This window comes from Phalangium opilio, unplaced genomic scaffold (genome assembly GCF_054372755.1).
Source record: "Phalangium opilio isolate 3A_F unplaced genomic scaffold, DU_Popi_V2 ptg000082l_1, whole genome shotgun sequence".
In the NCBI taxonomy this organism is placed as follows: Eukaryota; Metazoa; Arthropoda; class Arachnida; order Opiliones; family Phalangiidae; genus Phalangium; species Phalangium opilio.
In genome coordinates this window covers 13,115,915-13,137,163 of record NW_028324189.1, presented here as the reverse complement: position 1 = coordinate 13,137,163, position 21,249 = coordinate 13,115,915, and the positions used below count along the sequence as shown (strand labels likewise).

At 35.6% G+C, this 21,249-nt stretch overlaps 1 protein-coding gene across 1 annotated transcript; it reads left to right on the top strand.

Moving 5' to 3' along the window:
- Window positions 1-8,832: 8,832 nt before the first annotated feature.
- On the top strand, window positions 8,833-19,185 carry LOC149651827 (dual specificity protein phosphatase 22-B-like). The gene is made up of 5 exons (XM_089848902.1): window positions 8,833-9,146; window positions 11,229-11,345; window positions 11,543-11,667; window positions 16,599-16,770; window positions 17,559-19,185. Exons 1-5 carry the CDS (start codon window positions 9,126-9,128, stop codon window positions 17,886-17,888), a joined length of 765 nt encoding a protein of 254 aa, XP_089705028.1. The 5' UTR covers window positions 8,833-9,125; the 3' UTR covers window positions 17,889-19,185.
- Window positions 19,186-21,249: the final 2,064 nt, after the last annotated feature.

The window sequence follows — 21,249 nt, the reverse complement described above, 5'->3', positions numbered from 1 at the left end:
TTTTGAAAAATCGTCCTGCATTTTCCAATCCTTACAATAATCCTTTCAAACTTTTGAATTGAAAGGAAAAAGCTTTTACATCTAAATTTATATATATAAAGTGTATAAAAGTTATTTTGGAAATTTAAAATTGAATAAATTGTACTTAGTTGGACAGGGAGGCCTTAAAGGCCGACTTCCAGCGAAAAGGGTTCTAGCGAACTGAAAACCGAGCATCGAGACTAACAATGAAGCGATCCTGCCGATTTTTTAATCCCCGCTGGGGTAAAAGTTGGAAGGGTTCTAGCTAACTGAAAGCCGTGCAATGTGGTTCTAGCGAACTGAAGATACACAATAGTGAATTTCCTTCAGGGGAAAGCAAAAATTCGAGAGGAAATAAATTTTAAAAGGATTTCATTTGTTCACCTTCAGTTCGCTAGAACCACATTGTACGGCTTTCAGTTAGCTAGAACCCTTCCAACTTTTACCCCAGCGGGGATTCGAAAATCGGCACGGTCGCTCCATTGTTAGTCTCGATGCTCGGTTTTCAGTTCGCTAGAACCCTTTTCGCTGGAAGTCGGCCTTTACTAATAAACTTCAATTGAATAAATATTTAAGGGTAAATTAAATTTAGCGTCACTAAAAGGGAATAACAAACTAAAGGGCCAAGTAATTATATATTTATTATTTATTTTTTATGTTAATAATAAAACAACATTCAAAAAATATTTATCTTGGAAATAATTTAATAAACTTTTGTTTTAGTTTATTTAGGCTTGTAATTGAAACTACAGAAAAAGAGGGTAATATCGGTAGAGTCGACAACAAGGCCAAGTTTATTTTATAAATAATTCATTTTTGGGACCAAATAATATGTTTGGAAGAATGTAATATCATTAGGTCAAGGACAAAAGTCATCGTAAAAAATACTATTAACTCCTAGAGTCGATCTCAGTTACAATTTACAATAAATATAATGAAGCATATATTTATTTACTATATATATATATATATATATATATATATATATATATAAGAGGAAAAAATAGAAGAGACACATGGAATTATCGTATTATGCCACTGATGATAGTTTGAGATGTGTTAGGGGAAGAGTTTGCTTCATATCCCTTTATCGACGTCAACATATCCTAAGACTTTCAAGGACTTCCACACTGGTAAATTTCATCCTTACAGACGTCTCTGCTATCTTAGCCTTATCGCTCTAAAGATGGTCACATACAGCCAGCCATATTGTACATTCAGACTGCCAAAAAAACCCGTCCTTTCTTATGAATGGAAGTCCAAATGGATCGATATATATTATAACCAGACCATAGTCCAACTGGCCGTTTCCTAAAAAATATTTTCCCTCATCTTTTGGGTGTATAGTGTAAAGAAAACCCTATTTCTTGGTAGACTCGATTACGACTTTAGGGGTTTGGTTATGGCATAAGTTTATCATGCCTCTAAGTAGAGAAATGGCTGCTCCTCCTATGGCAATAGTGTTTGTCTGGCTGCCTTTAATGAAACCCTATACTCACTCCGTATCAATTATCACTTCAACTTCAATACAAAATTGTACTGCCTAGCCTAGCGTTTCTTTTATCCCTTTTAGAATGTTTCAGGACTGAAACCGCCTCTATCTCACGAGGGTATGTTCCCATTTACCCCAATCCCATAATCCCCAAAAGGAATATTTCGCCCAAAAGATTTTTTCCCGTTTCTCCCAAGCCCGGAAGTTGAGATCACACTTTACAGGCCTAGGCCTTCTGTGGTTGCCTGTAATGTCTGTTACTAAATAAAGTATTATTATTATAATTATCTAATTTTAGCCTATAGAAATAAAAACGACCTAGAAAAAAATTAGCCTTGTTGGACTGGGTTAGGTTAGGTTATGTTGGGTTGGGTTATGTTGGGTTGGGTTGGGTTAGGTTAGGTTGGGCTGGGTTAGGTTAGATTATGTTTAGGTTAGGTTAGGTTGGGTTTGGTTTGGTTAGGTTGGGTTGGGTTGGGTTGGGCTGGGTTAGGTTAGGTTAGGTTAGGTTGGGTAGTAATCATTCAGTTTGCTTTTATGGCGTTACTTTAGATACACAGTGAAATACGCGCCGAGTTTATTAAAGCAGTGGAAGGCACGGATCGAGATGATATTGTAAGGGAAATTTAGAGGAATGTTTCTGTTTTGGGGGAAAAATATTTTGGGACAAATGAGTTTGGGAGAGAGAGGGATTTGGGGTTGCTTAGGGAAGATTCGTTCCCCCCCCCCCCAATGCCTGCCTATACGAAACGTAAAAATCTCCTTTATTCCATTGGATGATTTTTTTTTGTTTTTTTTTTTCATGTGGCCCATTTAGTAATCGCCTCGACCGCTTGGTGGCTGCACCGCGACGGAAATTTCAAAATTTTCTCTCTTCGGATCTTAGCGCTATACGAGTTCTGACGTCACAGTAGCCTGCGGAAGATGCCCAGTTGTAACCCGTATTTGTGTACTTAGAGGCTTGATAAACTTATGGTTAAGGCTATGGAGAAGGGGGGCTAGAGTGATGTATATGGATGGATTATGAACACAACACGGAAACCAGTATATAAGGCGCTTCCAGGAGCCAACCATGAATAGCAATAAGCAATAAACCGAGGCTTAAGGAAGAGTGGACCTTATCGTTCTTTTTTAAAAAGAGAGGATAATACATTACAATAACGTTAAGCGGATTATACCAGCATCCAATGTTAAGGTAGTAAAATAGGTATAGGGGAATGAATATGGCCCAGGATTACAGGATTAATCGTCTATGGGAATTTTATATAGATGAGACTGAAAGATAATGAGGTTTTTAGGAGAACCTTTACCTCTTCAAAATGTAAATTTGAGGAACGATTTTCAGACCCATTTAAATACAGCGTGGTCGATGTTGCCATAGATGAAACAAGACGACCCAAGGGCTCGTAATAGTAGCCACATCGTACGAGTGAATAGCCCCTCTATACCTACCCTAATGAGTGGATGACCCCTCTATACCTACCCTAATGAGTGGATGACCCCTCTATACCTTACCCTAATGAGTGAATAACGCTATCTTTTACAATGCTTAAATGATTTACCGTGCATAAAATCAGAGTGAATAGCCCCTCGATGCCCTACCCTAAACAGTGATAAAAACTTAATTCTCCCCGGTCGGTAAAAGTTTATTTAATAATCCTTTGCCTCTCCAACCGCGAAGTTATATCTCCTGGCCTCGGATAATTTCATGACTCCTAGTTGAAGAGATAGAGAGAAAGAGAAGGGCACCGTGCATGTGACAAACCTCTCTCTCCGAGTATAGCGCTTTATTCGAGACCGTTTTTTAACAAGCGATTTTAGGCGAGGCTGTATAGTACTGGGCTGGCAAGTGAAATGTCCGCGGTTCGATTCTCCTTGGAGGAAGAAAAGTTAAAAAATAATTTCTTCCCTGTATTAAGTTTAAAACTCCACCTGTGAACTGTAACGTTAACTAAAACGAAGAATATTTTCTCTCGACGTTCAAAAATGACGAACGAGAAATTTGATACTGCCAAAGGCAGGACTTTGACACCCCTACTACTACTACAACAACAGGGCAGGTCAAACTAAGAGCCTCATCGTAGATGTACATCATACGATGTGGCTAAAAATGAATGGTTCAAGTCAGAGAATGAGAGATTATGTTTTTCCTATATCATTTCGTTATCAGTAAATTGACTAATATAAACAGCCTAGTTGAATATCTTAAAAAATCAATTCCTGTCCTCAAAATTTCCAAAAACTAGGTTAGTCTTTATCTTTATCCATAGGAATGTTCTTAGTTTTTCTAACCTAAAAAGGCCATTCCATTTATTTGCGAGGCTTACATTGAGCGCGTATACTAGAAGCACGAAGTTCAATAATAAAGGACCTTGGGAGTACACCAATAAAAAGGAAATATTAAGCGAAAATCAATGTATTTAGCTAAATTGCGCATACAACTCAACGTGCAAACTGTAACACTGAAATAAGTAATTATCGTATACGCTTGCATTTGGAAATCCAATAAGATCGCGTGATAAGCAGAATCCATTATTATTACATTGAATCAGAAGTATATAATACTTCTCTTCGAGAGAAGTGTACAGCACAAAGCGGGGTAAGTGTAACGTCACTCTTCCCAACATCGGAACATTTAGAGCAAGGTTACTAAACCGAATAACATACGCGATAAATAGTTCCCTCATCATTACTCTATTAGCGTTTAAAAATTTGGCAAGACGCGCTTGTGGATTTTTGTCCCACGTCAAGACGAGGTTTGTGGGATGATTGCTGGGAATTTAGTGCCAAACAATTATAGAATTCACCTTACGGTGCGATGCCCATTTGTAGTTTAATGAGCGGCAAAGCAAACTAAAAGGGTGAGCCTGGGAAGAATGACGTTACATAACTAAAGCATTAAGAGGATTCAGAGTGTCATCCTTCTTCTATTATCCCCTTCTGATTGAATAATATGTTCGGCTTAATTTAAGTTCATAAACAACTGAGTTGGAAAAAAAGCTACCTTAGAGTAACAGATTTGAAATGGTTTTAGGCAGCCTGTTTTTGCAAAGAATATTTTAATCCCTATTAGGTTTAGAATTGTAGCTTCATCCGCATTAGTTTTCGATGTATTATAAACTGCTCTTGAATATACAAAATAATACAGGGGAAAGTAGGATGTAGGTCAACATAAAACGCAAAAATTACCTACATCATGGAAACTGAATTTCGTGTACATGTTTTTGTAAATCTATTCAACACGCTCACGGTTGCGTTTTGAGTTTTCAAAGCTTTCTAAGTCAACATTTAAATGTGTAACTAAACAAGAACACGTATAAGATTTGGGAATATATAATTAGCCTTAAATTTGCAGTGAATCATACGTGTGTTTGAAGTGTCCCTTCCAATCACTACCGTATTTTTAGTTTCCGTCAATCATTTTTTAATGGATAGTTAAATTCGCATTTAACTTAAACTCCAGTCATTTATTTTTTAATTCATCTAAGTTTCGGCGCCTTTTCCAAGAAGCATTTCTTAATTGAGTCATTCAGCGCGACCTTTCCTTTTTTGTAAATAGCAAAACATCCTTCTCTTTCTTAAGCATTTTCCCACCACTCTTGGCTCAACCGCTTTGCTACAACAGTGTATATACGCATTTGATTTACGACGTCGACCTTGACGGGGTATATTGCGCCGATGGGACCAACTTGGTTCGTAAGCCCGTGATGACGATACCCTTTTACCAATATCTCTTTTCACTAATGCTCCAAGGTTTATCCTTTGAAGATAACGTTATTACAATGGAGTCAAGTGTTACGGGTAGAGTGGGGTATAGGGATGATCCGTTACCATAGCAACGGGCCTTGGTCCCTTATAGGTAGCATCGTTTTTGTTAATGGTCCCAATGGATTCCGATAGGAAGGATTTAAAAAACCGCGAAGATTTCTCACCTCAATATTTGAGGCTTCCTGGTTTGTACTTAAGGTTTAAGTGCTTAATTTCAATATTTCTAATCTTTTACTCACGCCTCATTTGAATATGCTTAAAATTCAAATGCTTTTAAATAATGAACAAGTTCGAACTGGCAAAAATTTACCATTCCAATAAAAACGCTCTATTTAGAAAGTACTAGTAATTTAGCACCCTTTAAGTGGGAAAATAATTAACTTTAAGTATTTTGGTATTTATTTAATAGTTCATATAACGATTTCAGAGAGGGGGTAATTAAAATTAAGCGTTAATTACTCGAAGAAACTCCTTAAGAAAATAATGAAAGTGCTTCTTATTCGCCGCTGCTGCTATTTGTTTATAGTTATATAGCCTAAGCCTCTGTCTTTAATTAGCAAAATGGGAACGACAAACTTCTTGCGTTTAATGGGGGATTAGGCTTGACGCTCCACTAATGAGTCTTCTCTTTTAATAAAGGATAAGGTTAGTTAACCTTTAGAGCTCCGCGAAGATTTCCGACTCCATACATTATTGTCCCCGTGATAGTCAAGGATCGTCCCAAAATGAAAGGATTAAATATAAAAGATGCTATTTTTTTCTCATCTCAAGTGTTAGAACTTCATTTTTTAGAGATATGGTTAAGTTCATCCAATATCTCCAATTCTATATAAGTTCATAAGATATGTTCCATAAGTTTGTCACTGGTTACAAACTGGAGCGTGTCATGAAGTGACTTAGATCATAGATTCTCGTAAAGCGACGCCTGGTGAGGCGCTTTCAAAGGCTTAGTACAGACTAAATAGGAAGTTGGACTGCAATATTAACCTAGTGTAGCCATTCAATTCTCGCTTGTCGTTCTCGCTCGAACTAGCTTTTAGTTAGTCTCTAGAATTACGAAGTGTCATACTTATGGAACATATCTTATAAACCTATGGCATTTGCTTAAAATGTTTCTGAAACATTGCAGAACACTATAAACACGCTGTACACAAAATTCTTCACACATATGGCGCTAGGTAACGCGATCTGAAATCCAATCTAACGTTGTCATCATTAATCTAGGTTTACTAGACTATAAAATAGACTCTATCACATAAAACTGGGATTGAATGTTCTGGTAAGATAGTGTTTTATGACTAAACTCATAAAACGTGTAATCATAGAAACTCCAGGTTGTATAATTGTAAGTAATGGTAACAACACAATCTTTGATTACTTCTTGTTTCATCCTTTATACTATAAAATCAAAAAATCCTACTATTACATAATAAACTGAAGGAAAGATATAGAGGTACATTTAAGACCACCACCATCTTGCCATTAATCCCCTCAGAAAGGCCTTGGATACAACTTGCAGCGTAAGAAAAAAAACTAAATTTGTCGAGTCTGCTTGAAAGAAAATGGTCTAAAAATGACCCAGGATAAGCTGGGTAGCTTTGGTGTAATTGTTGGAAAGTGGTTTAAGGTTTCCCATAGAAAACCTACCCCTGCTCATGTGGGTTTTACTTTTTTTGCGTTGGCGACGCGAAATACTAAAAACGGTTTCTATTTTTCATATTTTCCTTACGAACAAAGCAGGAACTGAAACGAAAATAAATTATTTATATTTCAGCCAAGCGAAACAAAATCTGTATGGGCGTTTAACGGCGTAATAATTAATTCAAAAATGTCAAATAGGCATACGAAGTTTTATATTTAATAGTTGATTAATTAATTAATTTTCCTTTAGTTCAACTCTTTGATATTAATATTTGATTTAACACTTAATATTTCGATATTTTTAGTCATTGAAGGGAAAGCCAACATTTAGGGGATTTCATCTCCATATATTTCCTACGGGCGCCTGTAGAAATGTTTAACCCGCAATACACCAGTGCAGTACGAAAAAAAATATAATTCATTTCCATTTTAAAATGAGTTTATATGGAATACAATAGAGAAGTCCTTTTTTTTAAGTAACCTCGTTACTTTTAAAGTCATTTCTTTTATACTCCATCCACTTTAGAACTCCAATACGTTCTGATTAGAGTAAAGACATATTCATAAATTCTAAGAAAAACCTACCGTTTCTTTTGACAAATATTTCAAAAGGATAAAAAAAATAGTGAAAGTTCGTCTAGAAATTCCCAATCCCCAAAAGAGAGAGTGAAAGAGAGAGAGAGAGAGAGAGAGAGAGAGAGAGAGAGAGAAGCTCGCTCTGCGAAATTTCGATCCAAAGACTACCCTACATTTTATTTTTTAGAAGATAGACATACAAGTAGGAAGAGTAACGCTATTGACTTGTCAGTAGGTACGAAGTATAACTCACTCTTTCCTCTAACCTTTTTCTAATGGAGATAAGAATGAGTTTAACTTCGTACGCGCTGTCAATTCAACTTGTCCCGGACGCTATAGCCAATACTGTGTCCCCAAGTCGGACAAGGCAAGACTGGCACCTGCTTTTCCAAAAATCATTTCTCCTATAGTAAAATTGTAAACCTGCAGAGGGCAGATCTAGGCGGACCGGCATACAGGCGATACTGATCACGTGGTAATACTACTCGTAAGGAAAAAGCTGTGGAAATATCCTTGGCTACAGGCCAAAGAGAGCCTGAGAGAAGTAAGGCAAACCCGTTTTAACGATCGAGCCGGTGGTGGAACGCATTCCTTACGCAGTACCACCGTTATACGAGTCTGAAAAGAGGCTTTACTTTCGGTAAAAGCGTTTCAACGGGCGGGGTTAGCGTTATTCCAACGCGGTTGGTTTGAGAAGTGATACCCCGCCGGAAACTTGAAAAATTCTCCGTAAAATTCAAGACCAAGGCTTAAGAAAATATATACGTCTTAATTCCATCGCACATGTCTACTACGAATTACGAAACTTAAAATGCATCGAAAAAGATTATCAGGATTTAGTCCGAACTGCTTGTCACTGTCAACGTCGTGAGTGAAACTAACTGTCACGTTTACGTCGCTATTATAACTTAATTTCAAATAATAACGGCCTAGTTTACCTTAATTTTCAAAAAAATCTAGAACTTTCAACCATAATTTAAAACCAAATTAATTAAGATGCGTGGAAGAAGCGAGAGTTTAAGCGATTGTCCGAAATTGGACTATAGCCGTTTAACCGGCGATATTGGATTGTGTTTAAAAATGCCGAGGCATTCGGAAAATCTACCTTAATTATTTTATATTAGTTTTAATATATATTTCGGTTTCGTGTTCGTTTTGTGACGTAAAAATTTAATTTTAAATACGTTTAGATTTAACGAGAGATGTATTTTAAAAATTTCGTGATATATCCCAAAACCAAAGTGAGCCAGCCATCATCATAATTTATAATTTTTTAACTAACGAAAAACGTAAATATTATAATTAACAATCGGACTGCGGATTAAAATAAATAAATAAGAATATTCAAAGAACCGTTACATAAATTTAGACGTATAGAAGACGAAAAAAAAGATATTTTAGATGAGAATTTCCCTCTAGTTTTAAATAAATACTCCGAGCCGCTAAGTAATTCAGAAAACCCGCAAAAAGATTAAAAAGAAAAAAATACAAGAAACAAGTTTACTCAAAATACATAAGAAAATAAACAACTTCGTAGAAACTAAAAAGAAATACATAGATAACTGCATCCGTTCAATAAGATTCTGTCCCTTGTAAAGTCAATCGGATACCATAACCAAAAGTAGCCATGGGAAATGGTATGAACAAGGTAAGATTATATTTCAATTATATTCAATTAGATTGCGGATAAAGGGTTGGAAATGATCGAAAAGGTTCATCATATAATAACACGCATTGTACTCAATTAAAACGCAGCAACTATTTAGTTATACCAATTCAAATGAACGCTGACAATTGGCAATTTTCTTTGATTTCATTTGAGACTTATCAATTTCTCTTTCACTCTTCACCGATACCTTTCATCTGTACGGGATTAAGTATATAGTATCCTTCCGCGGATGGGTTTTACCTACTGACATATCAAGGTGTACAAATAGGTTTATCGCGTCCTTAGCTATTATAAATTCAACACAATTTAAGTTTAAGTCGACAACGAATAAGGTGTAGTCCGCCTAAATACTGAAAAACTCATTTTAGAAATTATGTACGAAAGTGTTTGGAAGTATGAATACGTTTGTTAGGCTTAAGTAAACACAATCAGAAATCGATTATACATCAGTGATAAATGTATCCCTGAAATAACTAACTAACAACCTAACCCTTGAAAATATCTTATTTCATAGATCCTCCTAGGTTAGATAAACAAGCCCATAACTGAATTTCTATAAATGCATAATACATAGTTTATCTAAAACATGTGTCCCATTATGGAATCTGCCCATTGCCCTAACTGCCTCTCTCTCCTCGCTTCCCTGGTCTGGGTCTCTCTTAGTTTTTGGGTGAAAAATGAACGTATCCAGCCCCTGGCGCTTAGCCCCTCTTATTCCGCAATGCAGCAGCCAAGTGGGGGTCTTGAATTTCCCGATCAGGAATTCGGGATTCCCTTCACTGGAGTGGAACCTTCGCTCGCTCGCTCCATCTCGCATTCCCGAGTAGCTACCATCACCGGGACACGATTAGGGACAGGGGAGAATGGGGGCTGAGATACACGGGCAACCGATTGCTAATTATAAAAGACATTCGACTGACATTTATTCATTGAAAGCAGCGCTCTCCCGTGTTTGGATCATGCGCTATCGAAAGATCTTTTAATTAAATGAAACGTAAATAATCCAGGGAATGGAATACGACAAAGGAATTTAAATTAGGTTAACTTTGACTTTCGGCATCCAATTAATTATATTACAGATGTTATCATTCCTTAAAGGGGAATTGAAAATTTCGGTTAAATTGAGATATTATCGTGTCCCATTAATCCTAGGCCTAACCACAAAGATATTTATTAATTTCCCGCTACCAATTTTTAACCTACTATATTATGGTTTCATAAATACAGGAAATTTATAACTGTGATTTTAATTTGACTGCGTGGTCAGCAAAGTTCAACGCGAAGCTAGATATATTATTCGCGAGGTAAATTTCATCATATATAATGATTAGTCTAGCCCCTCCTTCAAAGCCCGCCTAGATATGTTGAGAAAATTTAATGACTCAGGGTTGCCACGGGTCAGGGAGAACCTGGAAAACCTCAGGGAAAAAAAGTCAGGGAATTTGAAAATGGGCCGAAAAGGTCAGGGAAAAGTCAGGGAATTTTAAAAATTTCAGCAAAGTCAGGGAATTTTATTTTAGTGGGTAAAATTTTTGGGGATAAGTCTTTATTGAAAGAGTAATGAAAGTTTCTCCTCATCCTCTCTTAACACAGAAGACTGTAGAGAAATCCTTAAAAATGCTGTCTAGAATTGTTTTTATAAAGTAAATGCTTTACGACTGTTGTTTATAGTTAAAATGTTTCTTAATCATTTTGGTGCGAAAAATACATTGGAAAACTTAATGTAGATAGAGTTTATTTAATTATAAGCACTTAAAACGTGCTGTAAACATTTATACTTTCGGCCTAAAAGGTCAGGGAAAATCTCAGAAAAAGGTCAGGGAAAACCTGGAAAAGTCAGGGAATTTGGTTCAGAAAATTCCGTGGCAATCCTGTGACTACAGATGGATTCCAGTTAGTTTTATGTATTCCTTCAGGATTTTGTCATTAACTATGCATGACTACACGTTGCTGGATCTTATACATATCTTACTCTTAAACTTAATTAACTCTTAGCTTTATTTGTTGATATTACTAACTAATTAATATAATACTTAAGCTTCAATTTAATTCTATCTTTAGGTCCTTCCCGGCCTTTACATCGGCAATTTCCGGGATTCAAAGGACCAGGAACAACTCCGATCCAATAACATCACTCACATTATTTCCATCCACGACAATGCCAGAAAAGTACACCAGGTAAATAGAGCCAAAAGATTCTCTTATTTCTAAGTTTCAATCTTCAAAATGGAACGTTTTAAAATGCAGCATCGTATTTCTTAAAATGTGATATTCTCTAGATAAATATACCGTGGGAAAATACAATAAATCACGCGGAGTTTTGCAAACTTTTCATATTTGCACTTCTTTTAAACGTCTTTTGTTTTTTGTTTCAGGACAAAGAGTACTTGTGTATTCAAGCTTCCGATTCACCTCGCCAAAATATCAGCCAGTTTTTCTCACAAAGCAACGATTTTATTCACAGTGCGCGAACAAGCGGTGGAAACGTACTCATCCATTGGTAAGCTCCTCCTTAACCATTCTTAATCTTTCAATCTTTCACACTGTATTCGTTTCTTCCGCGAAAGTTCGACACATTTAATGTTTCGGAATAAAGAAAATTGAACTATGCATGCAACCAGAAGGGAATAAGAGAGAAGGGACACACTTTATATCTCCATAATGCTTTACACTCGTAACAACAGTCTTACTAACCTAAAACCAACTACCCTTCACTGATTGTCTATCTCACTTCTGTCGTAGCTGTGACGTCACATAAGAAGGTGACGTCTCGGTTGACGAATAAAAAGTAGTTTTGCTTACAACTTTACATTGAAGGAGATAAAAATGGCCGAATTTCATGTTGATAAACGAAATCAAGCTGTGCAATTAATTTAGATACACGGGAATTGAGAACATACCAAAATCAGATAATTTGAAGGTAATAAATAGATGAAAACTAATTATTCTGAATTAATATTAAAAAATAAATATTAGTTTCAATAAAATACATACTTGAGGTTATAATTACACAAGAACGAAACATCGACAGCCCTAAGCCTTTTGAGAATGAAAATCTAGCAGACAAATAGGCCGCCTGATACCGCGGAGAACTTAAAGAGCTATATTTGCAGTAAATTGGTTAAAAGCTGTCTACTTGCGCAAAGTTTTCGCGGTTTTCTTTACCAAAGCAGTCTCTAATGTCTCCCTTCTCTCTAATGTCTCCCTTCTCTCTTATTCCCTTCTGATGCAACATAATACATTCATGGCATATTGAGAAAATATAACTCCATTTTAATACAGAGTTGTTGAATCCATGTTTCCTGAACTGTACTTAACTACTGTAAACATGAGTTTATAAGATATGTTCCATAAGTATATGACACAACAAAACTTCGTAATGCTAGAGACTTACAGCTCGAGCTAGCTCGAGAACCACAAGAGAGAATTGACTACACTCGGTTAATTTTGCAGTCCATCTTCCTATTTATTCTGTAAAAAGCCTTTGACGGCGCCTCACCAGGCAATCATCGCTTTACCTCGAATCTATGACCTACGTCACTTCATGACAAGCTCCAGTTTGTATCCAGTGACAAACTTATGGAACATATCTTATGAACTTGTAGAGGTAACACAGGGAATGCTTCAATCCTTGTCTCCATTATGTAGGGTTAAACTTTACGATTTAGGCTGGTATTTTAGTAAGATCGCAAAGCTTTGGCCCTGTTTATAATTTCCTGATTCTAAGTGGGCAAAAGATGGGCAAAGGTTCCCCCGAGATTTGGTGACCATTACGATTCCCAAGCGACATGATTGAAAAAGTCACATTTTAGTCGCTTGCCCCTCTCCCTACCCCAACTCGCACCCCTTTCGCCCAATGGCAACAATTGTCCCTATAGCGTAACCTACTTATTCTACTGTTCAAGGATAATTAGCCTCCATTTTTTTAAACATTTATCTCTGTGAGGCTTAACATCGCGTATCAATCCGCTTCAGCTTAATCTAGTTTGCAATCTACCGTCGACTCTTAAGCACAGCCAAACTGCTTTGTCGCGTGTTATCTTCGTATCAAGAGGGAAAGCAAATAGTTTTAGCCTAAACAAAAATTAATACGTTTCCAACGTTTTGCTAGAAAATGGAATCATTACGGTTCGTCAGTTTTGTCTAAAAACGTAGTTCACTTAACTTGGTAACTATGTAAACCCGACCAAAACTATTAAAAGATAGATTAGGAATATGAAATTAACAAAGCACATCTACAATTTCATTGAAGAAAAAATTTGTTACCTAATGGAAGTTAAAAATTGAATAAAGTGCAATGAAAAAAAATTTAGTATCATTAAGTCTATTTTAATGAGGTGACCTCTGGCCCTGGCAAAAACCCAGAAAGGGAGTGTCCATTAATTGATCCTTTGCGTGGCGTAATGAAGAAAAAAAAAGAGATTTAAGCCCCTTTAAATCATAAATAATCTAATTTTCATTGTTATTACATTGGCACGTATTTCTTAAGAGTGGTGTTTCAAACTAAGTCCAATACTTTGAGTAGAAACTAAACACCGCAGTCCAATAAATCGAACCAGAAGTATATAATAACTCTCTTCGAGAGAGAAGTGTACCAACCACAAAGCGGGCCGGGAAATTGTAACATGATTCTTTCCCACATCATTTTACATTTGGAACAAGGTTACTAAACCGAATCACATCATTACTCTATTAGCACTTAATTATTTGTCAAGACGCGCATGTGGATTTTTGTCCCACGTCAAGACAATCAATGTTTGTGGGTTGATTGCTGACTAGGATTTAGTACCAAACAGTTATAGAATTCACAATAGCACGGTGCGATGCCAATCTGAAGTTTGGCGAGCGGGAGAGCAAACAAAAAAGGGATGAGCCAGGGGATGATTCATGTTACATAACTAAAGTATTTAGAGTATACAGAGTGTCATCCTTCTCCCATTATCCCCCTCTGATCGAACGTGTCTCCCACAGTTAGTTTGTAATCAAATCAAAAGAAGGTGTATTGTGAAACGGGAAGAGTCTTGTTATTAATGTCACTACGTTCCCACTGCGACTCAGATGGATTCTAGATAAAGAGAGACGGCAGAAAGAGGGGGATGTTCTTCTAAGTTAGGCTTAGGAAAGGGTTGTCTAATGAAATGGAGCAATTAGATTAACGGAGCCGCGTTGAGCAAGAGGCACGTAACGCCCATCGGTAAGCGTGATGAGACTAGAATTACATTAACACCTTCCCAGAGAAAACAATATATCCCTGAGTTTTATTTTTTCCAACCTTAGAATGCTCCAAATCCTGGTTAATAAATCAGTGTTGAACGATATTAACCAAGGTTGTAAAGACACTACATACCAAATTGGGCGTTACATTATTCGTTAGAGTTACGCTGTAGTTGCTAGCAATAAGGCCTAACCATAAAGAATTTTTTTTAACATTTTCAATGACAAGTTAGTATATAGGGAATTGTTATGTTTATTATTCCTGCAACGTGGCTTTCATAAATGATGATGTTTAAATTTTGCGAGATGCGACTTTTTCCGCTAGCTTTTATTTTGCCGAAAAAGTTTAGAAACATGCTCAGCTTTTTAGAAGGAAAATATGGTTAGGAATAATAACTATTTCAAAGTTTTGGTACTCTTCTTTTTCTTTCTTTCTTTGATAATTTTAAAACGTTTCGGTTAAAAACGTGCTCGGAATTTCGGGGGTAGTAATGAAGAGAAACGTTAACACACTATTAAAGTTGGTCAAACACTTCTTGACAAAAATATTTTACTTTTGAACACCGTAATTTAATTTAAAATCTATTTCAATCAATTTTAAACTTATCGTAATCGTTGAACACTTATTTTTTACTTTTGAACACCGTAATTTAATTTAAAATCTATTTCAATCAATTTTAAACTTATCGTAAACGTTGAACACTGTTACAATAAGAAGCGATATCTAGTTTACTAGGGAGAAGGTGCGAGATGCCCAAGTATTCGCGCGCCATAGTCCCAGTCCCCCTTTCAAAATACAAGGGGGGACGTAAAAGGAGGCCGGGTTATTTCGCCTCTCCTAGGTCGGAAAATACATAATTTTCGTCATTCGCGTCGCGCTGATGTGAGTTTTCAAGAACCAATGAGATGCTGGTTGTAATTTAGAGGCGGGGATTAACTCCGGACAGACTATGTTTGGACTGGAGATAAAGCTGGAAATGTGGCGAATTTATAACTTCTCCCTAATAAACTAGATATCACTTCTTGGTCACAATAAGCTCATATTTTTTGTAAGTACCGCTTCGGTATAAGTTTGTCAAATGTGCAGGGTTGGCCAAATTACATGAACCTTCAATTACAAATTACAAATTACAATTACAAATTCGGAATCATTCAATTATAAATTATAAATTACAATTACAAATTCGGAATCATTCAAATACAAATTATAAATTACAATTACAATTTCGGAATCATTCAATTATAAATTACAATTACAGATTTCGAATCATTCAATTACAAATTATAAATTACAATTACAAAGTGTTATACTTTAGAAATGATTTTGCTTGACATGGGGGAAATTATGTAGCGTAGTGATTTTAGATCGAAGGAATGCTTTAATTTCATCCCTTATCAATTTCAACGATATGCATATGCCGTACGCTTCTAGCGAAATCATATTTTTGACAACTACCACTAGAAACTACAAACTCATACGAAAACATTGATAAAATGAAAAATCACGTAATAATCCGTACCATAAACAAGAGATCCGTAATTAAATTACGAAATCAGTCATATCACAGAAATAAAACTCACGAAGGAAATTGAAAAACCAAGATTTTTTTTTATAGGGTAACTTACCCTATCCTTCAACGCCAAGAGCTACCTAGAGAAAATATTTTTCTGTCCATTTTGTTCAAATGTAGCTTACACTGCAAAGAAGCTATTCAACCTAGCCTTATGCTGTACAAAATTCATACCCACTTAAGATGATACATTTCAGTCAGAGAATCTGATTCATACTATTTCAGCATTTGTTTGCATATTTTGTAATTGTAATTGACAAATGTAATTGAATTACTTTTACAATGTTTTAAAAACGACAATTACAAATTACCAATTAAAAATTACATTATTTGTTAAATTACAATTACCAATTACAATTAGGTTCAGAAAAAATGTAGTTGAATTACAAATTACAATTGTAATTTGTAATTGTAATTGGTAATTTGTAATTGTCAATTAGTAATTTGGCTAACCCTGCAAATGTGGCTTTCGTGAGTTTGAACCGGGAAAAATATGACATCATGGCACTACAGCCTTGCATTTTCTTTTGAACGCCATGATGGCAGGTTGAAGGTTAATACGACACTGGTCATCTAAAAATAGTATAGGCCTAAGACGTATGACACACTTTAACCATAACTTTTTTATTTGTCATTATTCGTTCAGTCTAGCGGGGGTATCTCGAAGCGTGACATTGGCAGTGGCTTACATCATGTCAATCACGAGTCTTAGTTGGAGGGACGCTCTGAAAGCGCTCAGGGGAGCCAGGAGCATAGCTAATCCAAACTTTGGCTTCCAAAAACAGCTCGCGGACTTCGAGAGTAGAAACGTTCAATTGGTAAGCGTATACAAACAATCAAACTATAATGAAAGTTTTTTCGTCTGGTCTTAACTCGTCGTTGACGCGTGAACACTGTCATTGTGTCATTCCACGTATCTTCTTTAACTCCCGAAATATGATAGGATAAGTCAAGGACACGTGACCTCCATTCTGACAAGGATAGTGTCGGTAACGAGAACATAGACGGTTGGTCTGCGAAGTTATTGACATTTCTAGTTTTGTATTCCCATCAAGGGGAATAGCGAGTGTCTCCCTCTCGTGCCACTGGTACCGCACCAGATTCGCGGCCACTTATGATTCTTATATGAAAGCTGATCGATTTTTGTACTCGGTAAAAGATCGAGCAAATCTATAATGCGAGACATAACTGTCAGAAGGCGTTAAGAGGGAAAATATGTTTTCGTGAAGCAAACAAAAGTTATTGCTCTTTTTAGACACATTTTTTTCTTGGTTTGTTATAGTTGCAAATTGAGAGTCGTTTACTTACACTGTTCTTTCACTTTCAATGAACATTCTGACAAGTAAAAGAGTGTCCCTTGAAAACCAACTGTGTTTATGCCGCTTTTGGTCTATCGATGCCAAAGGCTAAGTGAAAGTGTTTCAAAATATATTTACACATATCCGAAATTCCATTGTCTTTGGCATCAAAAGGCGACCTTACCAACTTGAATTAGGTCTCATACCTCTTTCTCTATAATAGCAGAATGACTCTTTAATGAACCCAGAATGTAGGCAATTTTTGTTGTTTTAAGCTCTAATTGGATATTGGGTGGGCGTTTTTATAGGAAAGAAAACGTCTCCGTAGCCGTTATCCAAATTCCGGTTTCAAGCAAGACGAAGCGGAATGTCGCCAGTTGCTCATCTCCTACCACAACACGGTTCGACCGATGGAACCGTGCGCCAGTATATGCCGGAGAAACTATCAGCGTCCTGGGATGCCACCTCCTTCGCCGAGTCGGGCAACGCAATCTCAACCGCCCACCCCGCAAACCCCGACCCGCTCGTTCGCCCCACAAATACCTTCGTCGCCTCGCCGGAGAATGCAATCTTCTCTGCCGTCCTCACCCCGAAGGTATCCTCGAAGAAAAGACGGAGGTTCCAGCCACAGTTCGTGATCCTAGACTATCGTCCATAGGATCAACGGACTGAAATTCGCGGGTCATAACCCCTCAACCCACGAATACGTAAGACTGTGCTGGAAATGCCACCGGTAAGATATCGTCTGACTGACTGACCATAGGTTGAAATATTGGAAAGCTGAACTGCGTGTCTCATTGGATGTAGGTTGTTTAGCCTATAATATAATTGGGTGATGTGTTTTCAACCTACAATCTGATTGGATAAGAATATGCTAACCTAAAATCTAATTGGGTGATGGTTTTTCAACCTACTATCTGATTGGATAAGAATATTCTAACCTAAAATCTAATTGGGTGATGGTTTTTCAACCTACTATCTGATTGGATAAGTATATTCTTGCCTAAAATCTAATTGGGTGATGGTTTTTCAACCTATAATCTGATTGGATCAGAATATTCGAACCTAAAATCTAATTGGGTGATGGTTTTTCAACCTACTATCTGATTGGATAAGGATATTCTTGCCTAAAATTTAACTGATTAATGGTTTATCAACCTACAATCTGATTGGATAAGGGTATTCTACCCTAAATTCTAACTGGGTGAGAATATTAAAGTCTATTACTCATTGGACATGAGTTTTCTAGTGTATATTCTCATTCTGAACCCCGATTAGATATAGGTTTTAGATACGTACGATGTTACGGGTATCACTGTAACAATAATTTTACGAGGGCATGCTATCTGATTAGTAAAACGTTTAAGCGAGCAAGTTTTCGACAAGTGACCGATGCAAATAAGTCCGAGGGTTTCAGTCCCATTTTTAGAAAAGAAAATAATTAAAGCAAAATTTTAGTGTAAATACTATACGACCCTATTTAGTTTTTATAAATTCTAATACTCAAAAAGTCTCAATTTAGAAGAAAAAAACAATTAGCATTAAAGTGCTCGCACAGTGGGTGCCCCTCCTCAAACACTATTTCTAAGCCTTATTCTTGTAAATAAATTGCGAAAGTAGGAGGCCAATACGAAAGTTTCGAAATGAATGGAATTTAGTTAACATTTATGCAAATTTCGTCAGGTGTGACGAATTGAAATTAATTTCTTTTTTTAGAGAAAGTTATGAGCTCCCATTTTAGGTATAATATTATTATATACAACCAAGAAGTGATATCTAGTTTATTAGGGAGAAGGTATAAGATGCCTAAGTATTCGCGCGCCCCCTTTCAAAATACAAGGGGGGGGCGTAAAAGGAGTCGGAAAATATGACTGCAATTTTCGTCATTCGCGTCGCGCTGACGTGAGTTTTCAAGAGCCAATGAGATGCAGGTTGTAATTTAGATACGGGGATTAACTCTGGACCTACGTTGGACTGGAGATAAAGCTGGAAATGCGGAGGCGAATTTATACCTTCTCCCTAATAAACTAGATATCACTTCTTGATACAACTTAATTTCAATTAACATTTTTAGCTGTTAAACAATTAATAAAGGATTACGCTCAATCTTGTGGTTGAAAAAAAAAAGAGTAAAACCACTGCGGAGTCGATCGAGGTTGTACATCGAAATACAGATAAATCCCCCTTTCATGTAAAGTTTAAAGTTATGATAAAATTTAAATGAACAAAAATGAGCTATGTATTTTTAGATGAAAGAAAAGAACAAATAATTTGACCAAATATATTTTTGCACTGTGTTTCTATATTTATAGACTTAATTTTCATAGGATATTATTCTACAACCGTCTTTGGTATATCATGACTTAACTATGTCTAAAATTAACTAAATAATACCTTTTCCACGGAGAAAATTTATTGGAGTGGAAATAAATGTTTCTTCTTAAAGTATATTACAGCTCAGCTAGGTCTCCTTAAATATTACTCCATTGTAGCGGCTTACGATGTAAATCACACAAAGTATCATGACTTAATGTCTAAAATTAACTAAATAATGCCTTTTCCATGGAGATAATTTATTGGAGTGGATATAAAGGTTTCTTCTTAAAGTATATTACAGCTAAGCTAGGTCTCCTTAAATAATGCTCCATTGTTTCAGACTTACGATATAAATCACGTGAAGTAGATAAAAAATACACCATTCAAGATAACCTTAATATCATTTTGCGTCATATTTGGTCAAATTATTACGTCTATAACTATTTCTTTTAATCTAAAAATATACCAATTAAACTGTTAAGCGAAAATTAAATAAACAAAAATTTCGAATAAAGTTTTGTGATCAAATGTGATCAATAAAAATTCCAAAACTCTATAGGTCCAATAATCATATCCCCTCCTGAAAAACAAAAACACAAAAACAAAAAGTATTTTGCGTGATACTTGTAGAGATTAAGCAATATCTATACTATATATAGTTAAAAAATAGTTAAAAACCAAAACAATATAGTCAATTAAGAAACTATACCCCACAATGCGCGCGCAAAAAAAAAACAATACTTAGGCTGTAGCAAATTTGTTAAAAGATCTTAAAAACGCAATTTTAAAACTTTAGAATTTATCTGAATTTTACGAAAAAAACTGTTTTTAAGTTGGCCAGCGACAACTGATTTTTAATTGTGCCTAAAATAAAGAATAATGAAAAAAGAAAATGTGCCTTCAGTCGTAAAGATTAATAAGCGGTGACTCTCATTATTGCTGTTAGAGATTTAAGAAAAAAAATAATAATAATAATCTTTTTGTATATTTTTAAAAATTTCAATAATTTTTTGCGAATGTTAAGTTTGTTCGTCACCGGTTTTAAAGTCAACATGATGAGAAGTTGGAAAATTTAACGCGAAATTCTCCTATACTTAAAATATATTTTAAATTAAATTAAATTTATTTTGATTAATTTTGAATGAGAGCGAGAAAATTACAAGTTTTGTTTGTAAAACTTTCGGAAAAAGACAAAAAAAAAAAATTATTTCTATTTTAAGTCTAGGAATTTATCAGCTCGCATGTTGACTTTAAATATAATTTAAAATAAATAATACCGCCTAAAACTGTTATTATAAAATCACCGCTTAAGCTATATAGTGGGATTAATTAATTAATATTGTAAATAATTAACTCTTTTTCACCCTTCCACGATACAAAAACGAAAAAAAAAATAAATTGTACAAAGTTTTCAACCAACCCTTCTCACTCAAATAGAGATTAATAAGACGTCAACCCAAATTTATCCGATTTTCAAACTTCTCGTAGATTAAAAATGATATTCGAATTTAATAATAATTAAAAAGTATAGCTTTAAAAATACGAGGTTGGAATTAAACTTAATTAAAATTAAATCGTCGCTGAAGCAATAAAATTAAAGAGGTTTTATAAATTATTTAATTAACGTTTGGTATGCTATTTTTTTTATAATGAACAATTAAATAAAGGCGCCCCTTTATAATG